At 42.2% G+C, this 16,877-nt stretch overlaps 1 protein-coding gene across 3 annotated transcripts in view; it reads right to left on the reverse strand.

Moving 5' to 3' along the window:
• The window catches only part of smg1 (SMG1 nonsense mediated mRNA decay associated PI3K related kinase), a 166,013-nt gene extending 150,213 nt beyond the window's left edge, over positions 1–15,800 (reverse strand). The window contains exon 1 of one of the 3 annotated variants that reach the window (XM_078559158.1): positions 15,599–15,800. In XM_078559158.1, coding sequence (XP_078415284.1) covers positions 15,599–15,663 — 65 coding nt within the window. In that variant the 5' untranslated portion in view covers positions 15,664–15,800. Of the gene's footprint in view, positions 1–235; positions 315–15,598 lie in introns of those variants that run through there. The other 2 variants (XM_078559160.1, XM_078559159.1) reach the window with 2 other exon arrangements.
• Between the last annotated feature and the right edge of the window lie 1,077 nt (positions 15,801–16,877).

Raw genomic sequence — 16,877 nt, forward strand, 5'->3', positions numbered from 1 at the left:
TTGTTTCCTTTAGTCAGAACTTCCTGTGCCCACAATCAATGTCTCTTAACTGTTTAAATTTGTCACACTGTAATTACACTTAGGCTCTTGGTGGCTGTGCACCAAGTAAAAAACTTCGGAGCTTCCTGGAAAGATTTCAGAGTCTCCAGTTGCCGTGTTGTTTTTCTTTCACATAAATTTTGTTTAAGTAATCGGTTTCTTTTCAGTTTCTTTGCTTAATTTGCTTACTACTCACTCATTTTACTGTTGCATAACCTAAAGTCTGGTCCTTTGCCTTGAACTTCGAAATTTGAGTTCTTTCTTGCTTCTCTTTTACACCAGCCTATCCCTATTCTTTGTTATTTTTGTGCCATCAGTATTTCTGAAAACAGATGCCAAAATGACTGTCAAACAAAAGTTGACATTCAATAAAGAATCAACAATAATTTATATTTATATAGCACCTTTAAGGTAATGAAACGTCCCAAGGCGCTGCATAGGAACATTATAAAACAAAGTTTAACACCGAGCTGCAAAAGGCAATATTAGGTCAGATGACCAAAAGCTTGGCTAAAGTGGTAGGTTTTAAGACGTGTCTTAAAGGAGCAATGCAAGTTAGAGGGGTGTAGGGAGGGAATTCCAGAGTTTGTGGCCTGGGAAACTGGAGGCACGGCCACCAATGGTGGAGAAATTATGACTGGGAATTGGTCAGAATTAGAGGAGTGCGCATATCTCGGAGGCTTGTGGGCTTTGAGGAGATTACAGAGGTAGGGAGGGAGAAGGACATGGAGGGATTCGAAAACAATGAGAATTTTAAAAATCAAGATCATTGCCCAGGAGCCAGTGTAGGTCAGCAAGAACCAGGGTGATAGGGGAACAGCACTTGCTGTGAGTTAGAACACAGGCAGTAGAGTTTTGGATGACCTCAAGTTTCCAGAGAGTGGAACGCGGGAGACCAGCCAGGAGTGCTTTGGAATATTCGAGTCCAGAGGTGACGAAGGTGCAGACAAGCGTTTCAACAGATGAGCTGAGATTGGTAAAGGCGGGCAATGTTACGGATATGGAAGTGGGCGGTCTTAAAGGAAGCACAAACGAGGTCAGAAGCTCATCTTAGGGTCAAACTTGACACCAATGTTGCGAACAGACTAGCATAATTGCGGACTGTCGCCAGGGAGAAGGGTGGAATCTGTAGTTAGGGAACAGAGTTTGGAGCTTGGACCAAAAACAATGGCATCAATTCCCCCAATACTTAATTGGAGGAAATCTGTTCATCTAGTACTAGATATCAGATAAGCAGTCTAATAATTTAGCAACAGTGGATTGCTAATAATAGAAATCAGTCTGAATGTCAATCCCCAATTCTTGTACCCCACAGTGAAGTCACCGTCATGTGATGAGCCTGCCATTCATGGCACCCCCTCCCACAAATGCTGCATTATCCAACCTGCTCACCTCAAACCACACCCATTTTAGCCATCCTCAGCAGAATCCAACTCCATAAGCAGCAAACCTATAACTGCACAAACCCATCAATGTACATGTACTTTTTTTGCTTCCTTGTTCAGAGTTAATTTATCCAGCTACATCACCTACACACCGCCACCCATCCACCAGAGTACCACTGGGGCCCCTCGGGACCATTTCCTTACAGCCTCATGCACCTTGCCTATTGCAATGTTACCCCCATCCCCACCTGAGCGTTATGTCAATCACCCAGTTTGCGAGCAGCATGACCACCTAGAACCACAAAACTGCATATTCAACATCAACCCCACGAAGCAACTTCCCGAAGCACATCATCCATTTCATTCCACTAAGTTCAAAGCCATTGTGATGAAGCCCCATCCACAAGATCACTTCCATGAACCATCCTGCTGAAAACTATCTTGTGTGTGGGGAAGTAAAAAAGAGATACCTAAAAAGAAAGTCACAGAAACTTAAGAGCACTCACATGGAAGGTCAGCTGTCTGGTTTCATAAAGAAATGTGGAATTACAGTATCTTCTCATTGTGACACAGATTTTACATAAGTCATTGCATATGAATGGAACAAAATTAATCACCTCTAGTTGGCAACTTGTTCAAGAAACAATCCAAAAAGCATATGGCATGGTCTGAAGGCATCTAACAAGCCCTTCCAAGTATTTTTAGCAATGTGCAATTCTGTCTTTGCAGCACTGTGAGCTCATGGTACTGCCAGAATCTGTACACTACTGGATCTAGTGATGGGGAATGAACCAGAGGAGATAAGAAAATTAAAGGTAAGGACACATACAGATAAATAGTGGCATATTATAATACACTTTAAGATGCTGACAGAAGGGCATGTGTCTCATGAAAACCAGATTAACAAATTGGAGAAAAATGGATTTTATGGGGCTGAAAATATAACTTGGGAAGAAATAAAATGGGCAACAATATTGGCAAATAATGGGAAACTTTTAAAACAGTGTTCAGCTTGCAGGATGTATTCCTTTAAAAAGAGCTAAACATTAGTGGAACTCCATGGAGGCATAAGGGGATAACTGAGGGTTGGGGAAGAGACATTAAGTATGCAGACAGCAGAGGAATGCAGGATAAGAGAGGATACAAAAGATTAGGAGAGAAGTCAAAAAAACTATTAGGAAGGCAAAGAGGAACTGTGACATTAAATTAACAAGGGACATTAAAACAAAATAGTAAAATATTTACAGGCACAATAATAAAAACAGGTAGGCTCTGATGGGAATAGGACAATTAAGGGGAAGACAGGTTAATAACATATGTAATGTTAGACAGATGGCAGAAATGTTAAACAATTATTACATTTGGGTATTTACCAGAGAGACATGGCATTGAATGAGGAATGAGTAATAAAATGAACATATTTAATATAAAAAAGGGGTTGCAGTGAATAAACAAACTCAGGTTAAAGCCACTGGCCTGGATGGGCTGTATTTAAAAGAATATAGGGAAGAGATAGCAAGGGTATTACTCCTCCTCCTTTAAGTACCAAGTCCTAAGAGGGCATTGGTGGCCTTGAACTTTCATTGGATTGGTCCATGATTACACTTGACAAAGTACTGCAGTGGATTGCTGTCACCTTCTGCAGTTTGGTTAACTCTCCTGTTCTTACCACCTGCCATCAGGTGTATTGGAAGGATTTACAGGCCGACAATCAACCTGTTTGGCCACATTATGAACACATCTTCCCAGGCCATCAAGTCCTGAAGTGGAACTTGAGGCCGGAACCTCTGGCCCAGAGTAGGGGTGCTAACTGCGGCACAAGACCTTCCAGGAAGATATTACTACACATTTTTATAATTCGTTACTAAAAGGTATAGCCCCAGAGTGCCAGATAGCTATATTTCAGCATGTTCAAGGAATTATGGACTAGTCAGCTTAACATCAGTGGTAGGAAAAATAACAGAATCCTTAGTGAAGGAGAGAATAGAAGAACATGTAAAAACAAAACAAAATAATGAATAGTCAGCATGGATTTCAAGAGAGAAAATCTTGCTGGACCAAACTTATTGAATTTTTTGAGAAGGTAATTGAGTAAGAGTGAGGGTAGACAATGGTAATGCAGTAATTGCAATTTATCTGGATTTTGAAAAGGCCTTCAATCAGGCGCCCCATAATAGACTAATGAATCAGGTCAGAGTGCCAGGGGACAAGTGACAGCTGGTTTCAAGACAGAAAGCAGAGAGTGGGAGTAAAGGATAGTTATTCAGAGTGGCAGAGATGGGAAGTATCCTTCCACAATGCTGGGACCACTGTTGTTCAAAGCTTTCATTAAGAATTTGATTTTGGAATCAAAAACAATTTCTAAATTTGCGGATGACACCAAATCAGAGAGGATAGTCAATACTAAGAGGGACAGCAACAAATTATAGGAGGACAGTAATACACTTTGAGAATGGGTGAATGATTGGCAAATGAAGCAACATAGATAAATGTGAGGTAGATAAATGTGAGGTAGTATATTTTGGTAGAAGAATAGGGAGGTCGTTTATTACTTGGAAAGTACAAGTCTGGGTTAGAGGAACAAAGGATATCAGAATACCAATGCACCAACCACGAAGAGTTACGTCATAGGTTAGCAAGCCTACAATAAAAGCAAACTAAGCACTACGCTTTGTTTCTAGAAGAATAGAACTGAAAAGTAGAGAACCTTGGTTACTTAACAATAGAGCGTGCAGTTCTGGTCACCAAGTCATAAAAAAGGATATAGTGGCACTGGGGGGGCTGCAGAGAAGATTTACAAGGGTGATTCCTGATATGTATACCCTTACATTTCTGTTAAGAATTTACAGGCTGGATATTTTCTCTTTCCAAAAAAGGTTGAGGGGTGACCTAATGGAAGTCTTTAAAATTATAAAAGGTAAAGCATTAGAAAAGGTTTTGATAAGAGTGGATAAAATGACAATGTTTCCTCTAGTGGGGAAGAGCATAACTAGAAACCATCAATATAGGATAGTCACCAAGAAGTCCAATAAGAAACTTTACTTCCCAAAGAGTGGTGAGAACGTGGAACTCGCTACCGAAGGGAGTGGTTCAAGTGAATAAACATTTAAGGGGAAGCTAGACAAGCAGATGAGGGAAAGGGAGTAGAGGGTTATGATGATCGATTTGGATGAGGAAAAAAACCGGAGGAGGCTCCAGTGGAGCATCAACACTGGCATGGCCTGTTTGTGTGCCATATATCCTGCATAATTCCATGTAAACAAATGTCATGACAACATCTGACATTTCTAAATGTCAAAAGATATTTAGAAAGTTATTTCACTGTCGTTTATGGGTCAGAAATCAAAATTTAATAGCACCAGGTAATGTGCAAACAAGCTAACCTCCGATTGTTTATGGCAAAGAAATGCGGCATTGAAAAAATTGGTCACAATTCACCTTGTGAGCAAGTTACACATGGAGCTTTCATGTACAATTGTGGAACGTTATAAAATTGAAATATCAGGTGACGAGAAACATGACAGAAATCTATAGTTCACTACTATGTTTTCGTTGCAATGGAAGATTTCCTTCCCCAAAGGAAATTAATAAACCAGCTTACATTTTTACCATTTGATACTCAGACAGCTTCATGGTAACATTTACTGACAACAGATTTCTTTTTAAAACCAAAATCTCATTCTCAAACCGCCATGGTGGAATTTGAACTCTCATTTTCTAGACTGCTCTTCTAGTAACATAACCACTACACTACCTCCTCTCTCTAAATGCCCAACCCTGTCCTCCAGTTGAATACTTTGCTCATTGGAAGTACATTACCAGGAGTCATGCTAATTGACCAAAGTCATGACCTTCAAGGCATCCAAGATAAATGCGACCATTTAAATCAGTTTTTAATGCAATTACCTCCAATGCATTCTGTATTTTCTTTACTAATGCACTACTAAAAAATTGACTTCCTTCTGAATTTGAGAAAAAAAATCCTGAAATTTCCCATGGTTTTCTTACCAAAAATCATATTTGGAGATGTTCTATAGGCATCATTCTGAGGTCGCCAATGTAGTGTGCATCCATTTTCAACAGGGACAGAAACTGAGGCGGTACAATTTTGATTTTCTTTAATTGGACCATCAGGAGGACTTTTATCCTTTATACTCCTGCAAATGCCAATAAATATTCCTGCTTATGATTGTAGAAGGGACAGCAGTGCACTGATGGTTGCCAAACTGATGGCCCCCTTAATACTGAAGTCATCAATTGAAGGCCAACTCAGGTCACACACCAAGGCATTGTTTACTAAAGCAAAATTGCAACTGCTCTCCTACACAATCGTCAATATTAAATGTACCACCATAGTGCAAAGTTAGTGGGTAAGCCACAATAAACATGGTTTGTCAAATTTATTTTTAAACATTACAAAAAATACATCTCGGACTTAAGTGACAATCTGATGGTGAATCCTTTAAAATTGCTAAAAAGTCATGCGGACACGAAACGTTAACTCTTGTTTTTCTCTCCACAGATGCTGCCAGACCGGCTGAGCTTTCCAGCATTTTCTGCCTTTAAAAATGGTGTTCATAAACTTCGCAAATAACTGTAGATGTCATTTGGCTTGACTTGACCTATTTTAAATCCTTTTCTGTTCTTTTTAAGTTATAGCAATGTTCAAAATAAAAGCTTTTTTTTTTAAAGAGGGTTTTTGACTTCCAATTTTCTCTCCAGTGATTTTTGTTTAAAACACTAAAACCTGTAAAACAAGTGGGCTTAAATGCTGGTTGCAAAAATAATTAAAGAGGCTACCAGTTCTCAGTAATATTTGTTCAAAACCATTTTCAAAAACATACTGTTCTCCAAATATTCATGTTGTTTTTAGTCATTTAATCTTGGGGGTGGTTAACAACTTTATCGTTCACGCTCTCTGAAACATGTGACTGGTTACTGCCTTTATGTTCACTAACAGGCATCCAGTAATCTCCAGAGGTAATCAGGCCATTGTAATCACAGCACTTTCAGAACTCATTTTTGCGACTTAAAGAAATGCATAAGGACAAAGTCTCGTTTGGGCTTAATGTCACGTTAATAAAATGTTTGCATTCTTAATGTTCAGCTTTTTGTTTTCAAAAAACAGTAAAAGTCTAACAGTTGCCATGGAGATAGATGCATTCTATGAACATGCATTCTAGATAACATCCATTCAGAGCATTCTGAGAATGTTAAAAACAAATCATTCCTGGACAACCTAGAATTCTTTGGAGGTTGAGTAGTGCTTTGCTTTTGCTTCCTTAAAATGGAAATTTCCCAACACTAGGCAAAATCAATTTGTAAATGCATATCCTTCGTGAGTGGTATCTTTGTTAGAGAAGATGGAGATCTACCAGATCACCAGGAAAACCTATTCTAAGTAACAGCCCACTTGTAACCTTGGCATTCTGAAGCAGAATAATGAAGAATCTATTCTTCACCATGAAACAATCACCCAAATTGATAATCTTGTGATTAATTGAATGGGACCCAAATAATTATACATTGCATTCTGCAAGTTGAAAATCAGCAAAATGGGTACACAACTGGAGATTTCTACCCCCAGCAATCTCACCCTGTTAATCTCTAAATTAGAGTTGGGTTTTGTTTTTAAAAAAGATAGATACCCAGAACTATCCGCACCCCTAGCCAAGCTGTTCCAGCAGAGCTACAACACTGACATCTACCGGGCAATGTGGAAAATTGCCCAGATTTGTCCTATCCACAAAAAGCAGGACAAATCCAAATCAGCCAATTATTGGCCCATCAGCCTCCTTTCGATCATCAGCAAAGTGATGGAAAGTGTCATCAACAGTGCTTATCAAGCAGCACTTAGACAGCAATAACATGCTCACTGATGTTCAGCTTGGGTTTCACCAGGACCAATCGGCTCCTGACCTCATGGCAACCTTGGTCCAAACATGGATAAAAGAGCTGAACTCCAGAGGGGAAGAGATGTCAAGGAGCCCTAGCAAAACTGAAGTCAGTGGGAATCGGGCGGAAAACACTCCACTTGTTGGAGTCATACCTAGCACAAAGGAAGATGGTTGTGGTTTTTGGAGGTCAATCATCTCAGTTCCATGACATCACTGCAGGAGTTCCTCAGGGTAGTCTCCTAGGCCCAATCATCTTCAGCTGCTTCACCAACATCCTTCCCTCCATAAGGTCAGAAGTGGGGATGTTCACTGATGACTGCGCTACGGTCAGTACCATTCACGGCTCCTCAGATACTGAAGCAGTCCATGTCTATAGGCAGCAAGACAATTCAGGCTTAGGCTTATAAGTGGTAAGTAACATCCATGCTACCCAAGTGTCAGGTAACGACCATCAATGTAAGAAAATCTAACCAACTCCTTTTGACGTTCAAAGGCATTATCACTTCTGAATCCCCCACTAACATCCTGGGGCTTATCACTGACAGAATCGTTACAGTGTAGAAGTAGGCCTTTTGGCCCATCATGTCTGCGCCAGCTCTCCGAATGAGCAATTTGCCTAGTTCCATTCTCCCCCCCGCCTCCCCAAAACGCACATTCTTCCTTTTTAGATAACAGTCTAATTTCCTTTTGAATGTCTCTATTGAACCTGCCTTCACCACACTCTCAAGCAGTACATTCCAGGCCATAACCACTTGCTGTGTGAAAATATTTTTTGCTTTTGCTCCTTTTGCCAATCTAAGGAACACAGTCTCAACTTCTCCAATCTATGTAACTGAAGCTCCTCATCCCTGGAACCATTCTTGTAAATCTTTTCTGCACTCTCTCCAATGCCTTTACATCCTTCCTAAAGTGTGGCACCCAGAACTGGATGCAATACACCACCTGGGGCCATACTAGTGTCTTATACAAGTTCAACATAACCTTCTTGTCCTCTACGTCTCTATTAATAATGCCTAGGATACTGTATGCTTCATTAACCGCCCTCTCAAACTGTTCTGCAACCTTCAATGATTTAATATATATACATCCAGATCCCTCTGCTCCTGCACCCCCATTAGAATTGAACCCTTTTTTTAATATAGTCTCGCCATATTCTTCCTACCAAAATGAAGTCATATTTCTCCACATTACACTTCACTTGCCCCTTGTCCACCATTCCACCAACTTATCTATGTTCTTTTGAAGTTGCACACCATCCTCTTTGCAGCTCACAATGCTTCCAAGTTTTGTATCATCTGCAAATTTGAAACTGTGCCCTGTACACTAGGTCATTAATATATATTAGGAAGAGCAACACTGACTCCTGGGGAACTCCACTATAAATCTTCCTCCGGTCTGAAAAACATCCATTAACCATTACTCTGTTTCCTGCCATTCAGACAATTTCATAACCATGTTGCTACTTTCCCTTTTATTCCAGGAGCTATAACTTTGTTCACAAGTCTGTTCTGTGGCACTGTACCAAGTGCCTTTAGGAAATCCATGTGCACCATATCAACAGCATTGACCCTCCGTTACCTCCTCAAAAAACTCCAGCCTGTTAGATAAACACAATTTTCTGTTAATAATGCGTGCTGGCTTTCCTTAATTAACCATTGACCAGAAACTGAACTGTACCAGCTATATACATCCTGTGGCTACAACAGCAGGTCAGAGGCTGGGAATTCTGACGTGAGTAACTCACCTCCTGACTTCCTAAAGCCTGTCCACCATCTACAAGTCAGGAATGTGATAGAACACTCTTCACTTGCCTAGATGAGTGCAGCTCCAAAAACTCTCGAAGCTCGAAACCATTCCAGAAAAAAGCAATCCGCTTGATCAGCAGCCTTCTATCTACTTATACATTCACCCCCTCCATCACTGATGCACAGTTGCAGCAGTGTGCACCATCTACAAGATGCACTGCAGCAACTCCTTCGACAGCACCTTCCAAACCCACAACCTTGAACACCTGGAAAGAGGAAGGCAGCAGACGCATGAGAACACCACCATCTGCAAGTCCCCTCCAAGCCACACGCCACCCTGACTTGGAACTATATCACTGTTCCTTTACTGTCGATCAAAATCCTGGAACTTCTTTCCTAACCGCACTGTGGGAGTACCCACATCAGATGGACTGCAACAGTTCAAGGAGTGGCTCCCCACCACCACCTTCTCAAGGGCAATTAGGGATAGATAACTAAAGACGGCTCTTGCCAGCAATGTTCACAACCCATGAAAGAATGAAAAAAATTGACAAGAAAAAGATTTCACGTATGAAAAAGGGAAAAATCTGTACTGAATAACCTGAAGCCCATAGAAATTAATATTAAGCTTACACTACTGGACATGTATGCAATAGGCAGTCAGAGTTAATAACACTAGATGAATCAAGCTACTACTCAGGGATCCCTAAGCAAATTCAGAATTTATTAAAAAACTTCAATAAGTTTATGAAGTTAATCTTAGAAATTCATATCTTCAAGGACAAGGCCCTCATGAAAAGGATGCTGGACTTAATCAATGATAAGCTGAAAAGCTCCCTGCTGCATTTTTTATGTTTTTAAAAAGCATTATCCTGCATCAAACATTAGTAACAGTTAATCCTCAGTACTGCAACCTGTCCGAAACAAAACTGCTTTCGACATGACATTTGTATAAACTTGGTACCTCTTGCCTCAAATATAAAAACCAAACCAATAACAAGAGTCTGTGGGCATAAGACATTGAGCTTAAGTCCGTCTTCAAAGGCTACCTTAGTTCTAGAGTGGGCAATTTGCAATTGATTTTTGAGTTCTACGCTAGTCTTAAATTACGTCACCTCAACCTATTATTAAAAAAAGAGGATTAGCAAAGAATGGATTAAAATTAGTATACACATGGTTCGAAAGTGTGGTAAAATAATGCTGAAGTTGAAATTCTCATCGCCCATTACTGAAATTATAGTCAGTAGCTTTACTTCTGTAGATTTGAAAGTAATCTTTTCTCCCAGGAACACAGGCTAAAACAAACTATCAGACATGGGATTTCCTGTTTGACTTCAGTTCATTTATATATTTTTTTCTAAAAATGGTGTGCTCTGCCACTCACTACCATTCTTGAAAACAGAATATTCTGCTGGAGTAACTAATTCTAATCAGAGCTTGAAAGCAGAAATGCTGATGTTTGCTCTGCCTTTAAGCAAGTAAACCCCACTTTTGTTTAACATGGCTCTGGTATTTCACCTGGGTTGCTCGTGACTATTGGAATTATCGTATTGGTGAAAATAAATCCAATGGTCAGCACTGAAACCCATTGAAATACTAGAGCTATGTTAAACAAAGGCTGAGTGAGCAAAGATCAAGACCTGCGTCCCATCTCTGATCAGAACTAAGTTCAATCTCCATCAAATTTTCTTGAAAAATACATGCTTCTCAAATGATCTTATAAATCTCAAGGTTCAAGAAAACATTAGTTAAAATAAATCCACGCTGTAGTGTGGAAATTGTCAAATTATTTTCCAAAACATATCACATTTCTTTTTTCAATGAACATTAGAACTCAGTTTTGCACAGCAGCAATTTTAATTTTAATGCAGAAAATCAAAGGACAGGGCAGCTTTAATCAAATTGTTTTACAACCTCCATGACCAAACATAATCAACATTAATCTAAACAATTACTGATAACGGAAGATTAAGGGTGTCTTAATGGTCCTTGGCTGGAAAAGAATTTTGCATCTTGGGATTAACCACTGATTGCAAAAACTAACAAGAATAATCACTTAGTCAATCATGGAATGGTCAACCCTGACACGCCTACCATAAAGCCAGTATTACCATAATAGTGGTCACAGCAGATGATCAAAAAAATGTGGCAAGGTGATAATGTGACACAAATTGGGCTTATTGCTTTCAAGGGAGGCACAACAAAAACTTGCATTTATAACACATCTTTAAAGGTGACAGACAAAAAACAGACACTGGGCCAAAGAAGGAGCAACAACCAGAAAGGCAGGTTTTATGAAACACCTTTAAGAAAGAGAGCGATGTGGAGAGATGCAAGGATTTAGGGAACTATTCCCAGAATGCAGAACCTAGATGACTAGGCATGGAACACAGTCGCCATTGATAGGGTGAGGGGGGCTGGAGGCTAAGGAACAGTGAATTAAGGGGATTGTAGCATTGGAGCAGGTTAGGGATATGGAGGGGCAAGGCCATTAAGGGAAACAACCACAAGAGTTAGAATTTTGAAATTCGAAGTGTTGGGAGTGTAGGAGCCATGCAAGTCAGCAAGCAGAAGACTGATGGGAAAGTAAGACATGACAGGAAAAAGGCAGCTGAGTTTTGCATGAGCTAAAGTTTATGGAGTATAGAGGATGAAGCCAATAAGGAGAGCATAGGCATTGTGAAGTCTAGAGGTGACAAAGGCACGAATGGATGTTTCAGAAGCTGATAGTTGGAGGAAAGGGCAGAACTGAGTGATGATAAAGGTGCAGGTTCAGAGTCTTCATCGTGGAAGAACTGGAGTCAGAGACTTAGTTCACGGATGAATAGAAAACCAAGGTTGGGGACAATCCGATTTAAATAGAGAAAGTGGCAGAGGATAGGAATAGAGTCAGCAGCAAGGATCTTGAGTTTATGGTGGGTACCGAGGTCAATGGCATTTATCCATGTTTAACTGGAGGAAGCTGTCGATCATTCAAAACTGAATGTCAGAGAGACGTCAAAAAAGTGAAGGGGCGAGAAAGGATGGTGGGTAGGAAAAGCTGGCTTTTATCAGCATAAGTGTGGAAACTGATTAAGCCATGTCTTTTAATGATGTCAATAAGGGATAGCATGTAGATGAAGAAAAGGAAGGAAGCCAAAGAACGTTATTTAAGAACTTCCAGAGGTAAAAGCACAGAGGTTGAAAAAGAGGCCATTGCTGGAGATAATCTGGCTATCATTGGATAAGTAAGGGTAGAACCAAGTGTGGGCTGTGCATTAAAAGTAGTGTGATAGGACCTTTTACATGCACCAAGGGCAGGTGGGTTTAATGCTGAAATCAAAAGATAACATCTCCGACATGTAGCACTCCTTCAGTTGTGCACAGAAGTGCCAGTCTAGATTAAGAGTTGCAGGAAAGTTAGGCACAAATCTGGGAGGCAGGAACACACTGAAATTCCTATTCTTTACTGCTGCTCTCTAAGTTCCATGCTAAATTTCTTCCCAAGATATCTTCCCTCAGCTTCTTCATAAATCTACTGATTGCACAATCTTTATGTCAACATGCCTTGTTCCCTCCCCTCTCTGGGCCACAATGCCACTGTGACTGACTGGGACAGGTGGTGGAATGTCTAACTGGACAGAGAGGCTTCAGTAACATGCAATGTGCCACAACACACAAGCCAAGTTTCAGTCAAAGCCATGCTGTCAATGCAAATCATCCACAGTAAGATCATACACAGCAAGGACCTTGCCTAGGATTGAATAGGTATAATAGAAGGAAATACAGAGAGGGGGCAGCGATTTTTAAAAAAATTCTTTCATGGAACGTGGGTGTCACTGGTGGGCCATCATTTATTGCCCATGCCTAATTACTCTTAAGAAGGTGGTGGTGAACAGCCTTTTTGAACCACTGCAGTCCATATTGGGTGGGTACACCCAGAGTGCTGTTAGGGAGGGTGTTCCATGATTTTGACCCAGCGACAGTAAAGGAATGGCAATATAGTTCCAAGTCAGAATGGTGGATGACTTGGAAGAGAACTTGCAGGTGGTGATGTTCCCAGCATCTGCTGATTGATCCAGTGGAGGTGCATGGTGATCTCAGATGCTGTCAGCATACAAGAGCAGACTTGAGATTGAAATGAGCAATGGGAGTAAATCAAAAGAACCCAGGGCAGTGAACTATAGCAAGCCAGCAGAGGTTGATGTTACATCCACAGGATCATTGATGAGGGAGTTGGACAAGAACAGTTGTATAGGGGTGAGAAGCACACAGCGCATAAGCAGCATTAGGAGTTTGAGCGAACAGTTCATCAAAAGCTAAAGGAGTTCTGAGGATAAGGAATCAGCAACCAAGGGAGCTGAGCAGAAAGCAGGGGTCATTCAACAGCATGGGAGCAGGATCCAGCAGGAACATAGCAAAGCCAGCTCTGCAAAATGTGAAAAATTCCAAGCACAGGAGCACAAAACAGAGGCTGTAGAAGCAGACCAAGTATAATAATACAGGTGGTCCAGCAAATATAACGTCACTAGAGAGCGGCAAAGTTAGAGGGTGGGGGTGGGGGGGAGGGTTTCAAGGATGGCAATGGATACAGTTGCAAGACAGAGATCAATGGGAAGCTGCCAGGTCAGAAGTCACCTTAAGAGTCCCTGCTGTAGTTAGGAAACAACTAAATGGTAGATGCCATCATTCAAGCTAACAATGTGGTATGCTGTAAGTTACTTCCAAGGCTCCTCACTGCAACCTCTTGCACACCTTTTTTTAGCTCCAGTATCAATAAGGACCCATAATCTGTATTGCTCCCAAAAGGCAACATAAAGAAATTAAAGATATATTAAAGTGTTTCATAATTTAAAGCATTTCATATTTCACAACATGAAAATGACCATTAATGGCAGTATTTGAAAGAAAAACAGGAATTAAAAAGCTGAACTGCTACAGACTTCAAGATAAGGAGAGAGCAGAGTGCACACACATTTTATGGCATCAACTGTCAAAGTAAGTACAATGATGACCATACTAGCTCAAAGAGGTCTGCTAGAACTATCAATTTATAGCAACGCACACATTTAGAGCATTCATGCTACGTACAGAATTCATACTAAAACAAAGAGGTAAACCCCCTACTTGAAGAGTGGGAAATCTTTGAGAATTTTAAAAAAAATTCCAGATCTGCCCTTTTTATCTGGTAGTGTTTTTGGTTTCAACGGGGCATCCTCTGAAAACCCATGCTCTTCTGCCTGAGATAAAAGTGATACAAAGCCAAGAATAGCACCTTGACCATGGTATTGGAAATCAAAACATTAAACACAACTTGGTTGATATGATTGCTTTAACTGGGACAATCAGCAAAACTTAAGTTAATCAGACACAATCTCACTTTCAAAGTGGGTCTCCACACCTCAGCTTTTTGCGCCACTACTTTAGCCTGGTAAATGTGGAGACATTTATGCAAGATTTTAAAAAATGATAAAACCCAAATATCATCTCTTTTTGACATTTAATCTCTCCTGCTTTCACCATGTTACGCCCTCCACTTTTGTTTTGTCCCCATCCCCCGCCTCTTTTTGCTTAAAACCTGTAAAATCTCTTCCTTCCAGTTGTGTCAAAAGGTCATCGACCTGAAACATTAACCATTTGTCTCTGTAGGTGCTGCCTGCCGTGTTTAGCATTTCCAGCATCCGCCACATTTTAATTCTGCAAAACCCAGATGTGCCCCAGGACTTTCCACCTTGTGAAAATGTGGAAACAACTTGGGAATGTCCATTGCAAGGGAAGTCCCTATTCACACTGGAACAGAAAAAAAAAGTTTCAGTATTTAAACTATGCAGAATCCAACCGACAAAGGAACTGGTTGAACAAAGAGTGAAACGAAAAATGAACTACTTTATCCAAGCTTTCAAGTAAGAAAAATACAACAAACTTCACCAACCACAATGTACCTGGAAGAAGCCCCCCCAAAAAAAATTAAAATGTTAATACTTCGGCCCCAGTAAAATAAAAATTATATTGAGAGAAATGTAGAATAAAATATTTTTGATGTGCCCCCACAGTAAGTGTCAGACGTTTATCAAACCTGCTTGAACTAAACCCATCTCCACCCACCCACACACCCCCACCCTTGGGTGACTGGGACATTTGAATGGTGGAACTGTCACCAATTTTAAGGGTTCTTTTTTTTTTTGACCCAAAAGATAAAATAAAATAAAAATAAAAATCTAATCTAACTCTTTCGGGCGCTGTTCCCAGCCACACGAGCTGAAGTGAAGCGAGATCTCCAGCCCTTCACCGTCTCTCTTGTGCAGGAGGAGGCAGCACATTGTGTTTGACAGCACCTAGGCCCGGGATGCAGCCTGGGGCTCCCGTGGCGACCCCAGCCCGGCTGGCTGCACAGCGCCGGGGAAGCAACTGGAGGTCGGCCCGGGGCTCGAGTGTGTGTGTGTCGGTGTGAGGGAGGTGCCTGAGGTGAGGGGGTGGGTGAGAGGAAGGCGAGTCCACCACCCCCCCCCAACCTACCTCCCTCCGCTTTAGGCCGCGTCCCGCGCTCACTAACCTTGGGTCCCAGTCATTCCAGCGCTGCCGCTTGTTCAGCCGAGTGCTCAGGGCTCTGTGGCTCATTCCCTTCCCACCAGCATGTCCCCCGCCTCGGGAAGCTGCTTGCCCAGCCGCACTAAGAGGGGGGAAAAATCGGGAGCTGCTGGCTTGCTCGCTGCTGCTGCTGCTGCCGCCGTCAGGCTGCGCGGCCAAGGGCGGCTGTGTGCGCGTCACTGCAAACCACCTCCCCCGGGCTGCGGCTGCGCTGGGAGCGCGGCTTTCCGTTCCGTGCCGCTCCGGGTTCCGGGTGTGAGCGGGGAGAGTGAGGGCGGGCGGGCGGGCGGGGGTGGGGAGAAAGGGAGGGGGAAGCGGGGCAGGCCGGGAGCAGGCCGCGTGACCGGAAGTGACGGCACCCCCGCCCCGCCTGCCGCCAAGGTGTGAACACGTGCCCCCAGACTCTGGCTCTTCAGCAGCTGAGGTAAAGCTTGTCCTCTCTGTCTCTGTCTCTCTCTCTCACACACAGGGTGACCATGCTTCATATCAGAGTGGGAGACTGGCAGCTGGCAAAGCCCCCTCGAAGCTGGGAGCTGTGGCTGGAGGTAACCAGCCTCTTGTGTACCCTCTGCAGTCCCAAGCAAAGGCCCAGGCCCGTGGCAGTGTCCAACCACCCCCCCCCCCCCCACCCCCGGCAAGAGTCGCCATCAGCCCAGATTTGGAGCTAAAGATTGCAGCGAGAGTGCCAGCGCACTCTCCTCCGACACTAAGATAAAAGCAAAAAAACTGTGGGACGCTGGAAATCCAAAACAAAAACAAAAATACCTGGAAAAACTCAGCAAGTCTGCGGAGAGGAACACAGTTAACGTTTATGTAGCACCTTTAACGTGATGACGCGTCCCAAGGCGCTTCACGGGAGCGTTATAACTACAGAGTACAGCGCTGAGCCACAAAAGAAGCTGTTAGGGAAGATGTCCAAAAACTTGATCAAAGGGGTAAGTTTTAAGAGTGCTACAGGAGGTAAGGGAGGTGCAGAGGTGGAGGGCGGGTATTCCAGAGCTTGGGGCCCCGTCAGTTGAAGGCATGGCCTCCAATGGTGGAGCAGTTATGATTGGGAATGCGCAAGAAGCCAGGATTAGAGGAGCTCAGATATATTTGAGGATTGCGGGGCTGGAGGAGATTACAGAGATAGGGAGGGGCAAGGCCATGGAGGGATTTGAAAACAAGGATGAGAATGTTAAAATCATGATGTTGCTTGACTGGGAGCCATTGCAGGTCAGTGCACACGCAGGTGATAGGGGAAC

This window comes from Cetorhinus maximus, chromosome 15 (assembly GCF_964194155.1).
Source record: "Cetorhinus maximus chromosome 15, sCetMax3.hap1.1, whole genome shotgun sequence".
Taxonomy (NCBI): Eukaryota; Metazoa; Chordata; class Chondrichthyes; order Lamniformes; family Cetorhinidae; genus Cetorhinus; species Cetorhinus maximus.